This window comes from Nerophis lumbriciformis, linkage group LG25, assembly GCF_033978685.3.
Source record: "Nerophis lumbriciformis linkage group LG25, RoL_Nlum_v2.1, whole genome shotgun sequence".
Taxonomy (NCBI): domain Eukaryota; kingdom Metazoa; phylum Chordata; class Actinopteri; order Syngnathiformes; family Syngnathidae; genus Nerophis; species Nerophis lumbriciformis.
The window spans coordinates 5708282-5725076 of NC_084572.2; the positions used below are offsets into that span (position 1 = coordinate 5708282).

General features: G+C 42.3%; 2 protein-coding genes across 4 annotated transcripts in view; both read right to left on the reverse strand.

The window, feature by feature from the left end:
- atxn7l1 (ataxin 7-like 1) overlaps positions 1-6701 on the reverse strand; it is a 116799-nt gene extending 110098 nt beyond the window's left edge. For both annotated transcript variants that reach the window (XM_061983607.2, XM_061983608.2), the window contains exon 1: positions 6378-6701. In XM_061983607.2, coding sequence (XP_061839591.2) covers positions 6378-6474 — 97 coding nt within the window. In that variant the 5' untranslated portion in view covers positions 6475-6701. The remainder of the gene's footprint in view (positions 1-6377) is intronic.
- Positions 6702-8542: 1841 nt separating this feature from the next.
- sypl1 (synaptophysin-like 1) overlaps positions 8543-16795 on the reverse strand; it is a 40089-nt gene continuing 31836 nt past the window's right edge. Inside the window, exon 5 of one of the 2 annotated variants that reach the window (XM_061983615.2) lies at positions 8543-9097. In XM_061983615.2, coding sequence (XP_061839599.1) covers positions 8999-9097 — 99 coding nt within the window. In that variant the 3' untranslated portion in view covers positions 8543-8998. The remainder of the gene's footprint in view (positions 9098-16795) is intronic. The other variant, XM_061983613.2, reaches the window with a different exon arrangement.

Consider the following 16795-nt stretch of genomic DNA (forward strand, 5'->3'; position numbering starts at 1 on the left):
GCAGGATATCCACACATTCTTGCCATCTCTGTCGTAGCATAGCTTTCGTCTGTAAAGTGTGCGGAACAAACGTCCAATTTCTTGCCACTTTGGCATCTTTGGGCCACTGGTGCAACTTGAATCCGTCCCTGTTCGTGTTGTTACACCCTCCGACAACACACCGACGAGGCATGATGTCTCCAAGGTACGGAAAACAGTCGAAAAAACGGAAAATAACAGAGCTGATTTGACTCGGTGTTTGAGAAAATGGCGGATTGCTTCCCGATGTGACGTCACGTTGTGACGTCATCGCTCCGAGAGCGAATATTAGAAAGGTGTTTAATTCGCCAATATTCACCCATTTAGAGTTCGGAAATCGGTTAAAAAAATATATGGTCTTTTTTCTGCAACATCAAGGTATATATTGACGCTTACATAGGTCTGGTGATAATGTTCCCCTTTAATGAAACTGGAATAATAATCATGTTAGACCAGACCTGGGCATTCTGCGGCCCGCGGGCCACATCCGGACCTTTGTACGTCCCTGTCCGGCCCGCGTGAGGCCAATCATAAATTACAAAATAAATTTAAAAAAGTATCTATGTCGAGTGTGCAATACAAGGGTGCTGCTTTTGTTTTGAAAAGCGTTATTTGTATTACTTCCGTGTGGACGTGTGCGCGTGAGCGATTGTGAGTGAATGTGAACAGCGGCAATCACAAATTACAAAATAAAGTTTAAAAAACATCTATGTCGTGCGTGCAATACAACTGTGCTGCTTTTATTTTGAAAAGTGTTATTTATGGGCGTATGTCCGGGTGTAACCTGTGAGTGAAGGTGCACAGCGACAAGTGATGAGACGCTAAGAAGAGAAACGTTGATGACGAATGGCGTGTTTTCAACAAGACATGGACTGCCAAGTATTTCTTTACAGAAATTAAAGATAAAGCCGTGTGCTTAATGTGTGGTACACAGGTTGCTGTGTTCAAAGAATATCATTTGAATCGCCACTACACGACGAAGCACGAGGAAAAATACCGGAATCTGTCTGGCTGCTCGCCCGGACACGCCCCCGCTCACGCTGAGCGCACCACGCAGCGACAAGCCTGCGCTCAATCGCAATCAGCACACCTGGTACTGATGAGGGCGAGCTGCATAAAGGACCAGTGGACCCAAGGATCGGCGCGGGAACTTAGTTTACCCTTTGGATACCGTAAGGCGTATGCTCTCTATCTCTGCGTTTTTCTCTCGTGTCTGATATCCTTGTTTGTTCTCCCCTAGTTACCTCTTGGTGTACCTGCCTTCCCGAGTCTCCCCTTCGACATCTCCCGTTGTTTTCCCCCCTGTGTTTTGGACTGCCTTCCTCGTTTCCTGACTCCTCGCTCGCCCCCGGACTCTGACGTCTCTCTATGCCCCACGGACCCCTCGCAGATCTTGGACCCCTTTTGCCTTGCTCTCTTTGGACTTGTCTGCTCCCTCATCCAACAGCACGGGAATACACAACAGCTAACTACACACATAGTCTAACACCACTCACTCTAGGGTTTTGTCACACACTCCATTTCATTAGTTTAGTTTATATTAGCATTGTTTTATTATTATTATATTTATATATACTATATATATAATAAATATTTGGACATACTGCCCCCTGGTGTCTGTTTGCCGTCACCTCCCCTTTAGCAAACCATAACAGGTGGCCGTATAAACAACTTTAACACTGTTACAAATATGCGCCACACTGCGAACCCACACCAAACAAGAATGACAAACACATTTCAGGAGAACATCCGCACCGTAACACAACATAAACACAACAGAACAAATACCCAGAACCCCTTGCATCACTAACTCTTCCAGGACGCAACAATATACACCCCCCGCTACCCCTTAAAAACCCCGCCCACCTCAACCTCCTCATGCTCTCTCAGGGAGAGCATGTCCCAAATTCCAAGCTGCTGTTTTGAGGCATGTTAAAAAAAAAAAATGCACTTTGTGACTTCAATAATAAATATGGCAGTGCCACGTTGGCATTTTTTTCCATAACTTGAGTTGATTTATTTTGGAAAACCTTGTTACATTGTTTAATGCATCCAGTGGGGCATCACAACAAAATTAGGCATAATAATGTGTTGATTCCACGACTGTATATACCGGTATCAGTTGATATCGGAATCGGTAATTAAGAGTTGGACAATATCGTAATATCGGCAAAAAAAGCCATTGTCGGACGTCTCTAATTAATTGTATAATTTTTCTTTTAATAAAAAATGAAAACGGGTCCCACAACCCGAACACCACACATCCATCCATTTTCTACCGCTTGTCCCTTTTGGGGTCACGGGGAAAGGAGCCGAGGATGTGGTTGTGGCTTGTGCAGCCCTTTGAGACACTTATGATTTAGGGCTATATAAATCAACTTTGATTGATGATTGATTGAAAGTGCCAACTTTAACTCTCTTTAAGTGCTGGTTGCTAACAACAACAACAATAACAACAACAACTCATACTTGTCAACCCTCCCGAATTTTCCGGGAGACTCCCGAAATTCAGCGCCTCTCCCGAAAACCTCCCGGGACAAATATTCTCCCGAAAATCTCCCGATTTTCAGCCGGAGCTGGAGGCCACGCCCCCTCCAGCTCCATGCGGACCTGAGTGAGGACAGCCTTTTTTCACATCCGCTTTCCCACGATATAAACAGCGTGCCTGCCCAATCACGTTATTCCATACGAGGCGTCCGGCATACCGGCGATGAGCATGGTGCAGATGGAGAAGATCCTCTCGGCGTCCGTGTTGGCGCACACGTTGCCAAAGCCGACGCTGGTCAGGCTGCTAAGGGTGAAGTAGAGGGCGGCGATGTACGAGCTGCGCACCGACGGGCCGCCGACCGTGTTGTTGACGTAGGGCATCTCCAGGCGTTTGCCCAGCTCATAGAGCCATCCTCGGGGAAGAGACGGGGGGGACAACAGGGTGACAAGAACTAAATCATCCAGACTAGAGATAAATTGTATTATTATGTTTATCTTACCTAAAAATAAATACATTTATTAATTTAAAAAAATAAAATAAAATATATTTTTACTATATTTTGCTAAAAACATCAAAATGAATTGTATTTTTACTTGTATTTTTTCTGACTCCTTATTACATCCAGCCATAGAATTATACAATAAAATAAACATATTTGAAATAATTAATTTTAAATTATCATAATAATTCATTTAAAATGACCATATTTAATTATTAAAATAATTGCTTGTTTATCAACAACTTTAGCATTTTATTCATTACATTTTGAAACTCTCAGAAGCCAAGTTATGTTATATTCCTTAATATTTATTCATGCAAGTTTGAAGTATCAATTATCTAAACACAGTTTTGTTTGCATATTTTCAGGATGTATATATATATATATATATATATATTGGAATTGGGGGTTAAATCACCAAAAATGATTCCCGGGCGCTGCTGCCCACTGCTCCCCTCACCTCCCAGGGGGGTGAACAAGGGGATGGGTCAAATGCAGACGACAAATTTCATTACACCTAGTGTGTGTGTGACAATCATTGGTACTTTAACTTAACTTTAACTTTACACATACAAACTGTAGCACACAAAAAAGCACATTTAATAAAAAAAACGTTATTATGGTCTTACCTTTAATTATAAATTAAGTCCATGCGGCGCAACTAAAGCCCTCACTTAAACTTTCCACGTGCAAGATTGAATCTATTTAAAAAAGTGTAACCGAGGGTTTATAAATGTCGCCTATACTGTATGAAACTACAAAATAACAAACACGGAGGCTCCAGTTTACACGAGGACCACTTTATTTACCTTCTTTCAAAAACCTCCGCTCCACTCTGTCATCACTTCCGCTCTTAGCGCCTTCAAAATAAGAGCTCAAGGCATATACTGTATACCAGCGCATAACAGGAACTTAAAATCACAAAGAGGAAAGCCCATGAAAATAGGTTACAAAATGTATTTAATAAGAAGCCAAAAAGTGCAAAAACAATAATGTTTGTGTTGGAGGAGTTGTGAATTAGATACACCTGCAGTCTGCAGGTGTACCTAATGTTGTGGCCCTGCAGTCATTCACAACTCCTCCAACACGAACATTACTGTTTTTGCACTTTTTGGCTTCTTATGAAATAACTTTTTTAAATAGATTCAATCTTGCACGTGAGAAGTTTAAGTGTGGGCTTTAGTTGATATAACAATTCTACGGCGGGGGTGCAGGAGGCGGGGTTATTGGAGCCTCAGCCAGTGCGTCTTTTGCAGCCGTTTTATGATCGCTCAGCACAAGAAATACGTTTCACACATACAGTTGTTGACAAAATACACTGTACATTATATACCTCAGCTAACTAAACTATGGAAATGTATAATATAATTCATATAGCAATACAGTCTCACTGCACAGCAGGCCAGCAGTTAGCCGAGTCCGCAATCCATGTTGAGGCACTGAGTGACGTGCCTCAACTGGCTGCTGATCACCGCACCGTCTCTTCTCAGTATTTGAACGGCAAATGTGAAAATTCTGCGATTTTTAATAAAAATAATCTAAAACTGGTGAAGTTAAATGGAAAATAACTTTATAGTATAATCACTGGATACATATAACAATTTAATTAATTTTTTTTCTTTTTACATTTTCACTGCACGTCACTGATATATATATATATATATATATATATATATATATATATTAGAGATGCGCGGATAGGCAATTATTTCATCCGCAACCGCATCAGAAAGTCGTCAACCATCCGCCATCCATCCGACCTAACATTTGATCAGAACGGCACCCGCCCGTTGTTATATATCTAATATAGACGATGCAAGGCATTAGTGAGGTTATAAAGCTTTTGCCTGTTAAAGAAAGGAGACTGATCCAATGCAGCACAGACATTCGCGTGCCACGCTGTCACGACCCAGACGCACACCAGTGCGCAATCATATGGGAGCCGCGCTGAGCGCACCTCCAAGCGCGTCTCGCTGCCGGCGACGGCCGGGTATGGGCCCGACGCTCCAGCGCCATCCATTTTCAGGGCTAGTTGATTCGGCAGGTGGGTTGTTACACACTCCTTAGCGGGTTCCGACTTCCATGGCCACCGTCCTGCTGTCTATATCAACCAGGGTGAGCCCCACCCCTTTCGTGAGCGCACTGCGCGCGGAGTGACCCCTGTTACGCGCCCCCGGCAACAGGGGTGACGGGCAGGTAAGCTGCGCGGGCGGAGCGCGCGGAGTGACCCTTGTTACGAGCCCCCGGCCACAGGGGTGGCGGGCAGGTAAGCTGCTTACCCGCTGCGCGTGATGCCGGCCGCGGCGAAGGCGGACGAGGCGGGGTGTCGGTGCGGTGGTGACCCTGGACGTGCGTCGGGCCCTTCTCGCGGATCGCCTCAGCTACGGCTCCCGGTGGGGCCCTCTCGGGGGAAGGGGCCTCGGTCCCGGACCCCGGCGAGGCGTCCCTTCTCCGCTCCGTAAAAGTGTCCTTCTCTTTTTTTTTTTTCTTCTGTTGTGGCATATGCAGCAGGTGCCTGCTCGTTTTTCGTATGTGGGTAACAACATTTAACTATGTATACATATTTCCGATTTGGTTTAACTGCCAACCGCCTGAATCTATTTAAAATCTAATTTTTTTTTATTTTAACCGCCCGACCCGACCCGCGGATAAAATCTAATTTTTTTTAATTTCATCCGCCCGATCCGCGGATAATCCACGCATCTCTAATATATATATATGAAATACTTGACTTGGTGAATTCTAGCTGTAAATATACTCCTCCCCTCTTAACCACGCCCATAACCACGCCCCCGCCCCACCACCGACCACGCCCCCACCCCCCGAAATTGGAGGTCTCAAGGTTGGCAAGTATGACAACAACAACCCACCACCACGCAGCTACGTGACAGCTTAACTTCCTCGCCGAGCTTCACTACTTCCCCACACGGCTCTCCGTGGCGAGTCTCCCGGTCTGCGAGCGCGGAGGAAAAAACGTCAAGTAAGCATCAAACGCCAAAATGAAACTTTAGAGGGGGGGGGCCATGCTGCTTCCACGTTAGCATTAGCATGATGCTTCTGGCGCGAGACGGGGCTGCCCGACGCGCCTGAACGGAGCTTTTAGAAGAAAAAAAAAAAAAAAACTAATAAACTTGTAAATAAAAAATAGTTTTAAATAGCTACAGTGTGGCAGTCAAGTAGGGTCATGGCGTCGGGTTGCTTAACTCGCCTGCAGGAGGGCCACGGTACCGCCTCCTCATTTGTTGACAGTTACTTTGCTGCGTTCTGACAGGAGATAGCGAGTCAATCACAGGCACTTTTAGGGGCACTCACTTCCCGACACTTTGCCCACTTAAAAACAACAACAACACCGCACGGAGCGCCGAAACTTACCGCCAACAAGACGCAATTCAGCCGCACTGACGAACGAGGACCAAGGCTGGCAAATGACGCTATCCGGACTTGGTATTTGGCGAGCCAGTGTCGCCATTGCTCTTCCTCCTTGTTTGCTTTTGCCGTCCTTCCTCCCCTCTCTCTCTCTCTCTCCCGCTGTTTCTCACGCAGCAAGGCTCAGAACTCAGCCTTTGACGTCATCTTCGGCCATATTCGGTCGCACTCGGCCAGACTCGGCAGTTCAACGGTGAGTAGCGTAAACATTGAATTATTTCACGATTTGTTTTATTGCTGCATTCCGAAAAGTGTATGTCACGAGAATTAATAAATACCCCCCCAAAAATTTTTTTTTTTACAATTTATCAGTGTTTTTCAACCTTTTCTGAGCCAAGGCACATTTTTTTAATAAATAAAAAAAATTCCGAGGCACACCACCAGCAGAAAACATAAACAAATTTAACTCAGCAGCCGATATTGACAATAAAAAGTTGTTCTCGCAATTGTTGGATATGAATTCAAATCATAAACAATAGGGCCATACTCGCCAACCTTGAGGCCTCCGAGTATTTCTTTTATGTATATATATATATATATATATATATATATATATATATATATATATATATATATATATATATATATATATATAGCTATAATTCACTGAAAGTCAAGTATTTCATAAATTATATATATATATATATATATATATGTATGTACATACATATATATATGTATATATATATATATATATGTACATACATACATATATATATATATACGTATATATATATGTATGTATATATATATGTACATATATATATGTGTGTGTATATATATATATATATACATATATGTATGTATATATATATATATATATATATATATATATATATATATATATATATGTACATATATATATATGTACATATATGTATATATATATATATATATATATGTACATATATATATATATGTACATATATATATATATGTACATATATATATATATATGTACATATATATATATATGTACATATATATATATATGTATGTACATATATATGTACATATATATACATATATATATATATTTATGAAATACTTGACTTTCAGTGAATTATAGCTATATATATATATATATATATATATGTGTATATAATAAATACTTGAATTTCAGTGTTCATTTATTTACACATATACACACACATAACACTCATCTACTCATTGTTGAGTTAAGGGTTGAATTGGCCATCCTTGTTTTATTCTCTGTCACTATTTTTCTAACCATGCTGAACACCCTCTCTGATGATGCATTGCTGTGTGGCACGCACAAAAGTGCTTTCATCAAATGCACTAGAGTCTGGAATCTTCCATCTCTCCCTAGCATGGCCCAAAACCGGTCAATCTTTGCCGTCACCACCCGTCACATCACGCTGTGACTTATTTGGAGGTTTTTTTGTGTGTGTGTTTTCCTGTGTGTAGTGTTTTACTTCTTGTCTTGCGCTCCCATTTTGTTGTTGATTGTCATGTACGGATGTACTTTGTGGACGCCGTCTGCTGCTCCACACGCTGTAAGTCTTTGCTGTCGTCCAGCATTCTGTTTTGGTTTACTTTGCAGCCAGTTCAGTTTTAGCTTCGTTTAGCATAGCCATCCCTAAGCTTCAATGCCTCTCTTTTTTTAGCGGCACTCGCCTTTTTGTTTATTTTTGGTTTAACCATTATATACCTTTTTACCTGCACGCTGTCTCCCGCATATTGTGATCACAACAAACCACGTTCCCCGACATCTACAAAGCAATTAGCTACCTGCTGCCACCTACTGATATGGTAGAGTATTACACGGTTACTCAACAACGGCACATTTGCGAATTATAATTACTGGTTTGCAAAAAATAATGTTAACCCAATTAGGTGAAATTACATAATCTCAGTGGTTGAAAAACACTGGAATTGACGTAATTGGCCCTCTTGCTGCTAATACGTCACCGACGCCCCCCAGTGGTAGTGAGCGGTACAAGGGATGACGTCACAGCAATCAGCTCTGTCAATTGGAACACAAAATTAAATATATGTTAAATAAATATATTTTTTCATTTTTATTCAATAATTGTTTTGTATATAATTATAATAATTTTGTATGATAATATAAGGATACAAATACACACTGGTTTTAAATTTTATTGCAAAAAAACAAGAAAATTACATTTGGCATTTTTTTTAATGAAGTTGAAATTGAATTAAATGGCTATAAATGCATTAAGGACACAGCATCTGTGTGCGAAAGCATAACCAGTACACCCCCACACATCCTGCCTGAGTGTTCACTTGATCTCACTCGGCGTCATCCAATTGCATCCTTACATTAACTGCACAAAAGACATGAAAAAGACCTTCAACAGTCATCTAAATATCATCAAATCAAGCATAAAGCACAAGCTCACTATGCAAAAAAAAACCCCAAAAAGCTAAAAGAGATAAACATAGTGCATGTCACGTGGTACGGAAAATATGCATGGTCTTAAAAGTGAAATCAGTGATTAAAATTTGTGAGAAGTTGAGTAAATACTCGCGAGCCGCGTGGGTTCTCTGTTCCACATTCGGCCTTTTCCTCTTCAGCGTCTTCATCCTGAAGTAATGTAGCGGAAATAACACCGGAGATGTTTCCTTGTAGGGAGAAACATCACTGACGGCACAAACTCACATTCTTTGGTTTTGATGCCCTGTGGAGTTTCGCCTCATTAGGAAAATTATGAAGAATCACTGATTCAAGCTTTAAAAAAAAAAAAAAAAAAAAAAAGGAGGTACGAAAATGCTGCCAAAGTAATAAAAGCATGTCACATACAGAGGTGGGTAGAGTAGCCAGAAATTGTACTCAAGTAAGAGTACTGTTACTTTAGAGATTTATTACTCAAGTAAAAGTAAGGAGTAGTCACCCAAATATTTACTTGAGTAAAAGTAAAAAGTATGTTGTGAAAAAACTACTCAAGTACTGAGTAACTGATGAGTAACATACACACACATATATATATATATATATATATATATATATATACGTATATATATATATATATATATATATATATATATATATATATATATACAGTATATAATTTATATTTATTCATGTTGCCGTTTTTGTTTACATGTCAAAGGTGTTGAATATACATGCATGTTTAACACATATAGATTCCTTTCTTTCATGAAGACAAGAATATAAGTTGGTGTATTACCTGATTCTGATGACTTGCATTGATTGTAATCAGACAGTAGTGCTGATAGCATCCACGTTTTCAAATGGAGGAGAAAAAAAGTTCCTCCTTTCTGTCTAATACCACATGAAAGTGGTTGGTTTTTGGCATCTTATTTGTCCAGCTTCCATATTCGTTTTTATACACTTTACAAGAAATACATTGGCGGCAAACTCCGTGGCTTGCTAGCTTGTTTGCGCTGGCTTTCGGAGACTCTTGTTTTGAAAGCGCAGGCGCGATGGAGCGGCACTTTTATTGTGAAGACAGGAACTGTGCAGTCAGTCTTTAGGCTTTTGACGGGATGTACGGTTGAAATAAAAAAGGGTCTTTTTTCCTTCACACTTTTGATTGATTGATTGAAACTTTTATTAGTAGATTGCACAGTACAGTATATATTCCGTACAATTGACCACTAAATGGTAACACCCCAATAAGTTTTTCAACTTGTTTAAGTCAGGTCATGTGACCGCCTGGCTCTGTTTGATTGGTCCAACGTCACCAGTGACTGCATCTGATTGGTGGAACGGAGTGAACGTCACCAGTGACTGTATTTGTTGAAACGCAGGCACTATGAAGGTCTGTCTGACAGACCAAAACAAACAAAGCGTGCATTAACAGATCGATAAAAATTAGTAGCGAGTAGCGAGCTGAATGTAGATAAAAGTAGCGGAGTAAAAGTAGTGTTTCTTCTCTATAAATATACTCAAGTAAAAGTATGTTGCATTAAAACTACTCTTAGAAGTACAATTCATCCCAAAAGTTACTCAAGTAGATGTAACGGAGTAAATGTAGCGCGTTACTACCCACCTCTGGTCACATATACATAATATGTCAGATTCTAGTCAAATTATAATTTCCGCCTGTTGTCTCTGGACAGGCTAACATTTAAAACAAAAACAATAATGAACTCACTAAGCACATTTTAGTCTTAAAAATAATATTTCTCATGACATGAGCCTAGATCAGTGGTTCTTAAAGGCCTACTGAAACCCACTACTACCGACCTGATGAAATCTTAACACTGCAACACATGCCAATAGCTTACTAAAGTGCAATTTTAAATTTCGCGCGAAAATATCCTGCTGTAAACGTCTCGGTATGATGACGTCTGCGCGTGACGTCACGGATTGTGGAGGACATTTTGGGACAGCATGGTGGCCAGCTATTAAGTCGTCTGTTTTCATCGCAAAAATTCCACAGTATTCTGGACATCTGTGTTGGTGAATCTTTTGCAATTTGTTCAATGAACAATGGAGACAGCAAAGAAGAAAGCTGTAGGTGGGAAGCGGTGTATTGCGGCCGATTGCAGCAACACAAACACGGCCGGTGTTTCATTGTTTGCATTCCCGGAAGATGACAGTCAAGCTTTACCATTGGCCTGTGGAGAACTGGGACAACAGAGACGGGGTGAGGGTGATGGGTCAAATGCAGGGGATAATCTCACCACTCCTATTGTGTGTGTGTGTGTGTGACAATCATTGGTACTTTTTATAGCTCTTGTCTCGAAGTAGGTGTACTGTCATCACGCCGTTTCCATATGAGTTGGGAAATTGTGTTAGATGTAAATATAAACGGAATACAATGATTTGCAAATCATTTTCAACCCATATTCAGTTGAATGCACTACAAAGACAAGATATTTGATGTTCAAACTCATAAACTTTATTTTTTTTGCAAATAATAATTAACTTAGAATTTCATGGCTGCAACATGTGCCAAAGTAGTTGGGAAAGGGCATGTTCACCACTGTGTTACATGGCCTTTCCTTTTAACAACACTCAGTAAACGATTGGGAACTGAGGAAACTAATTGTTGAAGCTTTGAAAGTGGAATTCTTTCCCATTCTTGTTTTACAGGCATGTGATTTTTCCGTCTAAAGTCGGAATTCCGTCTTTTTTAATCTCGGGGGAAAAAAAAATAATCTCCCGTTTTTCCGTTTTTTTTCCCGACCCTAGATCAAGATTGGAGACGTAGTTTATATTACGCCGTAGTTGATTGGTCGATATGTTCCTTGTGACCAATCAGGACATCTGTTACGAATGATGACGTTAATAGCGTCATGATTCATAATGGTTATTACCGCCATTTTCCATATGTAAACGATGTCGGTTCTCGAGAGAAAGGACGCTTTACGAGTAAAAGAAATTGATAAACATGTCAAAAAGAAGTTTCCATGGGACTGGATGGAAAGGGAAATCACTGATACTGTTGGGAAGAAGGACGTTACGACTTTGTTCGGTGATTTTATTCGGAAAATCGATCGTCCCAGAAAGGTTTTGTGATAATATTGACTATGGATCACGAGGTTTCAAGGCTTTGGAAGTACCGTATTTTCCGCACTATTAGCCGCACCTAAAAACCACAAATTTACTCAAAAGCTGACAGTGCGGCTTATAACCCGGTGCGCTTTATATATGGATTAATATTAAGATTCATTTTCATAAAGTTTCGGTCTCGCAACTACGGTAAACAGCCGCCATCTTTTTTCCCCGTAGAAGAGGAAGTGCTTCTTCTTCTACGCAAGCAACCGCCAAGGTAAGCACCCGCCCCCATAGAAGAGGAAGCGCTTCTTCTTCTACTGTAAGCAACCACCCGCCCCCGTAGAAGAAGAAGAAGCGCGCGGATATTACGTTTCATTTCCTTTGTGTGTTTACATCTGTAAAGACCACAAAATGGCTCCTACTAAGCGACAGGTTTCCGGTTCATGAAAAGACGCAATCTCTCCATCCGCACACGGACTACTATTTCACAGCAACTGCCTAAAGACTTTCAAGAAAAGCTGGCTACTTTCCGTGCATATTGTAAAAACAAGATAGCTGAAAAAAAGATCCGGCCAGAGAACATTATCAACATGGACGAGGTTCCACTGACTTTTGATATTCCTGTGAACCGCACTGTGGATACAACGGGAGCACGTACGGTGAATATTCGCACCACAGGGAATGAGAAGTCATCCTTCACTGTGGTTCTAGCTTGCCATGCTAATGGCCAGAAACTTCCACCCATGGTGATATTCAAAAGGAAGACCTTGCCAAAAGAGACCTTTCCAGCCGGCGTCATCATAAAAGGTAACTCGAAGGGATGGATGGATGAAGAAAAGATGAGCGAGTGGTTAAGGGAAGTTTACGCGAAGAGGCCGGGTGGCTTTTTTCACGCAGCTCCGTCCATGTTGATATACGACTCCATGCGCGCCCACATCACGCTGGTTTTTAATATATTATTAAAGTTTGACTGACCTATCTGACTGTTTTTTTGACATTCCTTTAGCGCAGTTAGATGCGGCTTATAACACGGGGCGGCTTATAGGTGGACAAAGTTTTGAAATATGCCGTTCATTGAAGGCGCGGCTTATAACCCAGGGCGCCTTATGGTGCGGAAAATACGGTACATGCGAAACGCCAAAAACATATGAAACAACTTGAAGCAAGGTATGTTCTATTAATGATGTTTTCATGTCTTTAAACACTAAAATATTTTCTTCAAATGGTGCTGTCTTTGTTAATTTACATTGGTGAAAAACCAGGAGCTTCGGGGGGGCATCCCCCAGACTCCCGGAAATCTTTTCAGTCTTTTTCCATTGTGGTCAAATCACATGCCTGGTTTTATGTACAGCTTAAGTCGTTCAACAGTCCGGGGGTCTCCGCCGTCGTATTTTACGCTTTATTATGCGCCACACATTTTCGATGGGAGACAGGTCTGGACTGCAGGCGGAGCCAGGAAAGTACCCGCACTCTTGTTTTACGAAGCCAGGCTGTTATAACACGTGGCTTGGCATTGTCTTGCTGAAATAAGCAGCCGCTTAGATGGCAGCAAATGTTGCTCCAAAACCTGTATGCACCTTTCAGCATTAATGGTGCCTTCACAGATGTGTAAGTTACCCCATGCCTTGGGCACTAATGCAACCCCCATACCATCACAGATGCTGGCTTTTCAACTTTGCGTCGATAACGGTCTGGATCGTTGGCTTCCCACATCAGACTGTATCTCACAGTACGCTAGTGTTGGTGGTTGAAAAACTGCGGTAGAGAACTCGTTTCACATGTGTGGCTTTTCGATTCGAGGAATCATTTGGTTACTTTTAGGACAGAACAAATAGTGGCGATACGATTTTTGTTAGCTACAAAGGATAAATATTCACCTTTTTGTGAATGTACAGTATCTTTATGTATTTGTAAATGGGTACCACTTTTGTTGCAGAAACACGAGTGTGTGTATTTTTGTTGCTACTTCAAAGGTCATTCGGGAGATTTTGGAGAAATAAGGTACAAATCCATCCATCCATCCATCCATCTTCTTCCGCTTATCCGAGGTCGGGTCGCAGGGACAGCAGCCTAAGCAGGGAAGCCCAGACTTCCCTCTCCCCAGCCACTTCGTCCAGCTCCTCCCGGGGGACCCCGAGGCGTTCCCAGGCCAGCCGGGAGACATAGTCTTCCCAACGTGTCCTGGGTCTTCCCCGCGGCCTCCTACAGGTCGGACATGCCCTAAACACCTCCCTAGGGAGGCGTTCGGGTGGCATCCTGACCAGATGCCCGAACCACCTCATCTGGTTCCTCTCGATGTGGAGGAGCAGCGGCTTTACTTTGAGCTCCCCCCGAATGACAGAGCTTCTCACCCTATCTCTAAGGGAGAGCCCCGCTACCCGGCGGAGGAAACTCATTTCGGCCGCTTGTACCCGTGATCTTGTCCTTTCGGTCATAACCCAAAGCTCATGACCATAGGTGAGGATGGGAACGTAGATCGACCGGTAAATTGAGAGCTTTGCCTTCCGGCTCAGCTCCTTCTTCACCACAACGGACCGATACAGCGTCCGCATTACTGAAGACGCCGCACCGATCCGCCTGTCGATCTCACGATCCACTCTTCCCTCACTCGTGAACAAGACTCCGAGGTACTTGAACTCCTCCACTTGGGGCAAGATCTCCTCCCCAACCCGGAGATGGCACTCCACCCTTTTCCGGGCGAGAACCATGGACTCTGACTTGGAGGTGCTGATTCTCATCCCAGTCGCTTCACACTCAGCTGCGAACCGATCCAGTGAGAGCTGAAGATCCTGGCCAGATGAAGCCATCAGGACCACATCATCTGCAAAAAGCAGAGACCTAATCCTGCAGCCACCAAACCAGATCCCCTCAACGCCTTGACTGCGCCTAGAAATTCTGTCCATAAAAGTTATGAACAGAATCGGTGACAAAGGGCAGCCTTGGCGGAGTCCAACCCTCACTGGAAACGTGTCCGACTTACTACCGGCAATGCGGACCAAGCTCTGACACTGACCATACAGGGAGCGGACTGCCACAATCAGACAGTCCGATACCCCATACTCTCTGAGCACTCCCCACAGGACTTCCCGAGGGACACGGTCAAATGCCTTCTCCAAGTCCACAAAACACATGTAGACTGGTTGGGCAAACTCCCATGCACCCTCAAGGACCCTGCCGAGAGTATAGAGCTGGTCCACAGTTCCACGACCAGGACGAAAACCACACTGTTCCTCCTGAATCCAAGGTTCTACTATCCGGCGTAGCCTCCTCTCCAGTACACCTGAATAGACCTTACCGGGAAGGCTGAGGAGTGTGATCCCACGATAGTTAGAACACACCCTCCGGTTCCCCTTCTTAAAGAGAGGAACCACCACCCCGGTCTGCCAATCCAGTGGTACCGCCCCCGATGTCCACGCGATGCTGCAGAGTCTTGTCAACCAAGACAGCCCCACAGCATCCAGAGCCTTAAGGAACTCCGGGCGGATCTCATCTACCCCCGGAGCCTTGCCACCGAGGAGCTTTTTAACTACCTCAGCAACCTCAGCCCCAGAAATAGGAGAGCCCACCACAGACTCCCCAGGCACTGCTTCCTCATAGGAAGACGTGTTGGTGGGATTGAGGAGGTCTTCGAAGTATTCCCTCCACCGATCCACAACATCCGCAGTTGAGGTCAGCAGAACACCATCCTCACCATACACGGTGTTGATAGTGCACTGCTTCCCCTTCCTGAGGCGGCGGATGGTGGTCCAGAATTGCTTCGAAGCCGTCCGGAAGTCGTTTTCCATGGCCTCACCGAACTCCTCCCATGTCCGAGTTTTTGCCTCTGCGACCGCTGAAGCCGCACACCGCTTGGCCTGTCGGTCAAGGTACAAATCTATTCATTGTAAAATGGACATTTAAATGTATGTGACAAGATACTTTTTACATGTTCTTGTATGTAATCGGGGAAAAAAGCCACAGCAGTTATTTGATTTGATTGTGTCATACCAAAGGTATATAGAATTTACTTCTGATAGTATCAGAACATACGGTGTTTTGTGTAAAGGAAACACCTCCTTTTTTTAATTTGTGAGAATACCCAGACCTAAACTTTTATGATTTCATTTATATAGTGTTCAACTACTAATATTTACCTTTCAGAATAAAGAACCCCACAAGTAGTTTTGTGTCCGGTGCTTGACGGGAGACATATGGAAGGGTTCTATGCATACATTTGTGCACATTCATTTATGAAATACGGTTGAAAATATTCCAAAGTAAAAACAAACAAGAGGGGGGAAACAACCTATGCTTGTTTAAATGACTACAGCGTTGTAGTTCGTGCTGCAACCGCTAGAGGGAGACAAAGGTTAGAGAAAGCTCAGATTTGATACTATAACAGGGGTGTCAAATTGGTTTTCATTAGGGATGTCCGATAATTTTTGCCGATATTCCGATATTGTCCAACTCTTTAATTACCGATACCGATATCAACCGATATATACAGTCGTGGAATTAACACATTATTATGCCTAATTTGGACAACCAGGTATGGTGAAGATAAGGTACTTTAAAAAAAGAAAAAAGAAATAAATTAAAAACATTTTCTTGAATAAAAAAGAAATTAAAACAATATAAAAACGGTTACATAGAAACTAGTAATTAATGATAATGAGTAAAATTAACTGTTAAAGGTTAGTACTATTAGTGGACCAATCATGTGTGCTTACGGACTGTATCCCTCGCAGACTGTATTGATATATATTGATATATAATGTAGGAACCGGAATATTAATAACAGAAAGAAACAACCCTTTTGTGTAAATGGAGGAAGGTTTTTTGGGTTGGTGCACTAATTGTAAGTGTACCTTGTGTTTTTTATGTTGATTTAATTGAAAAAAAACAACAACAAAAAAACGATACCGATAAT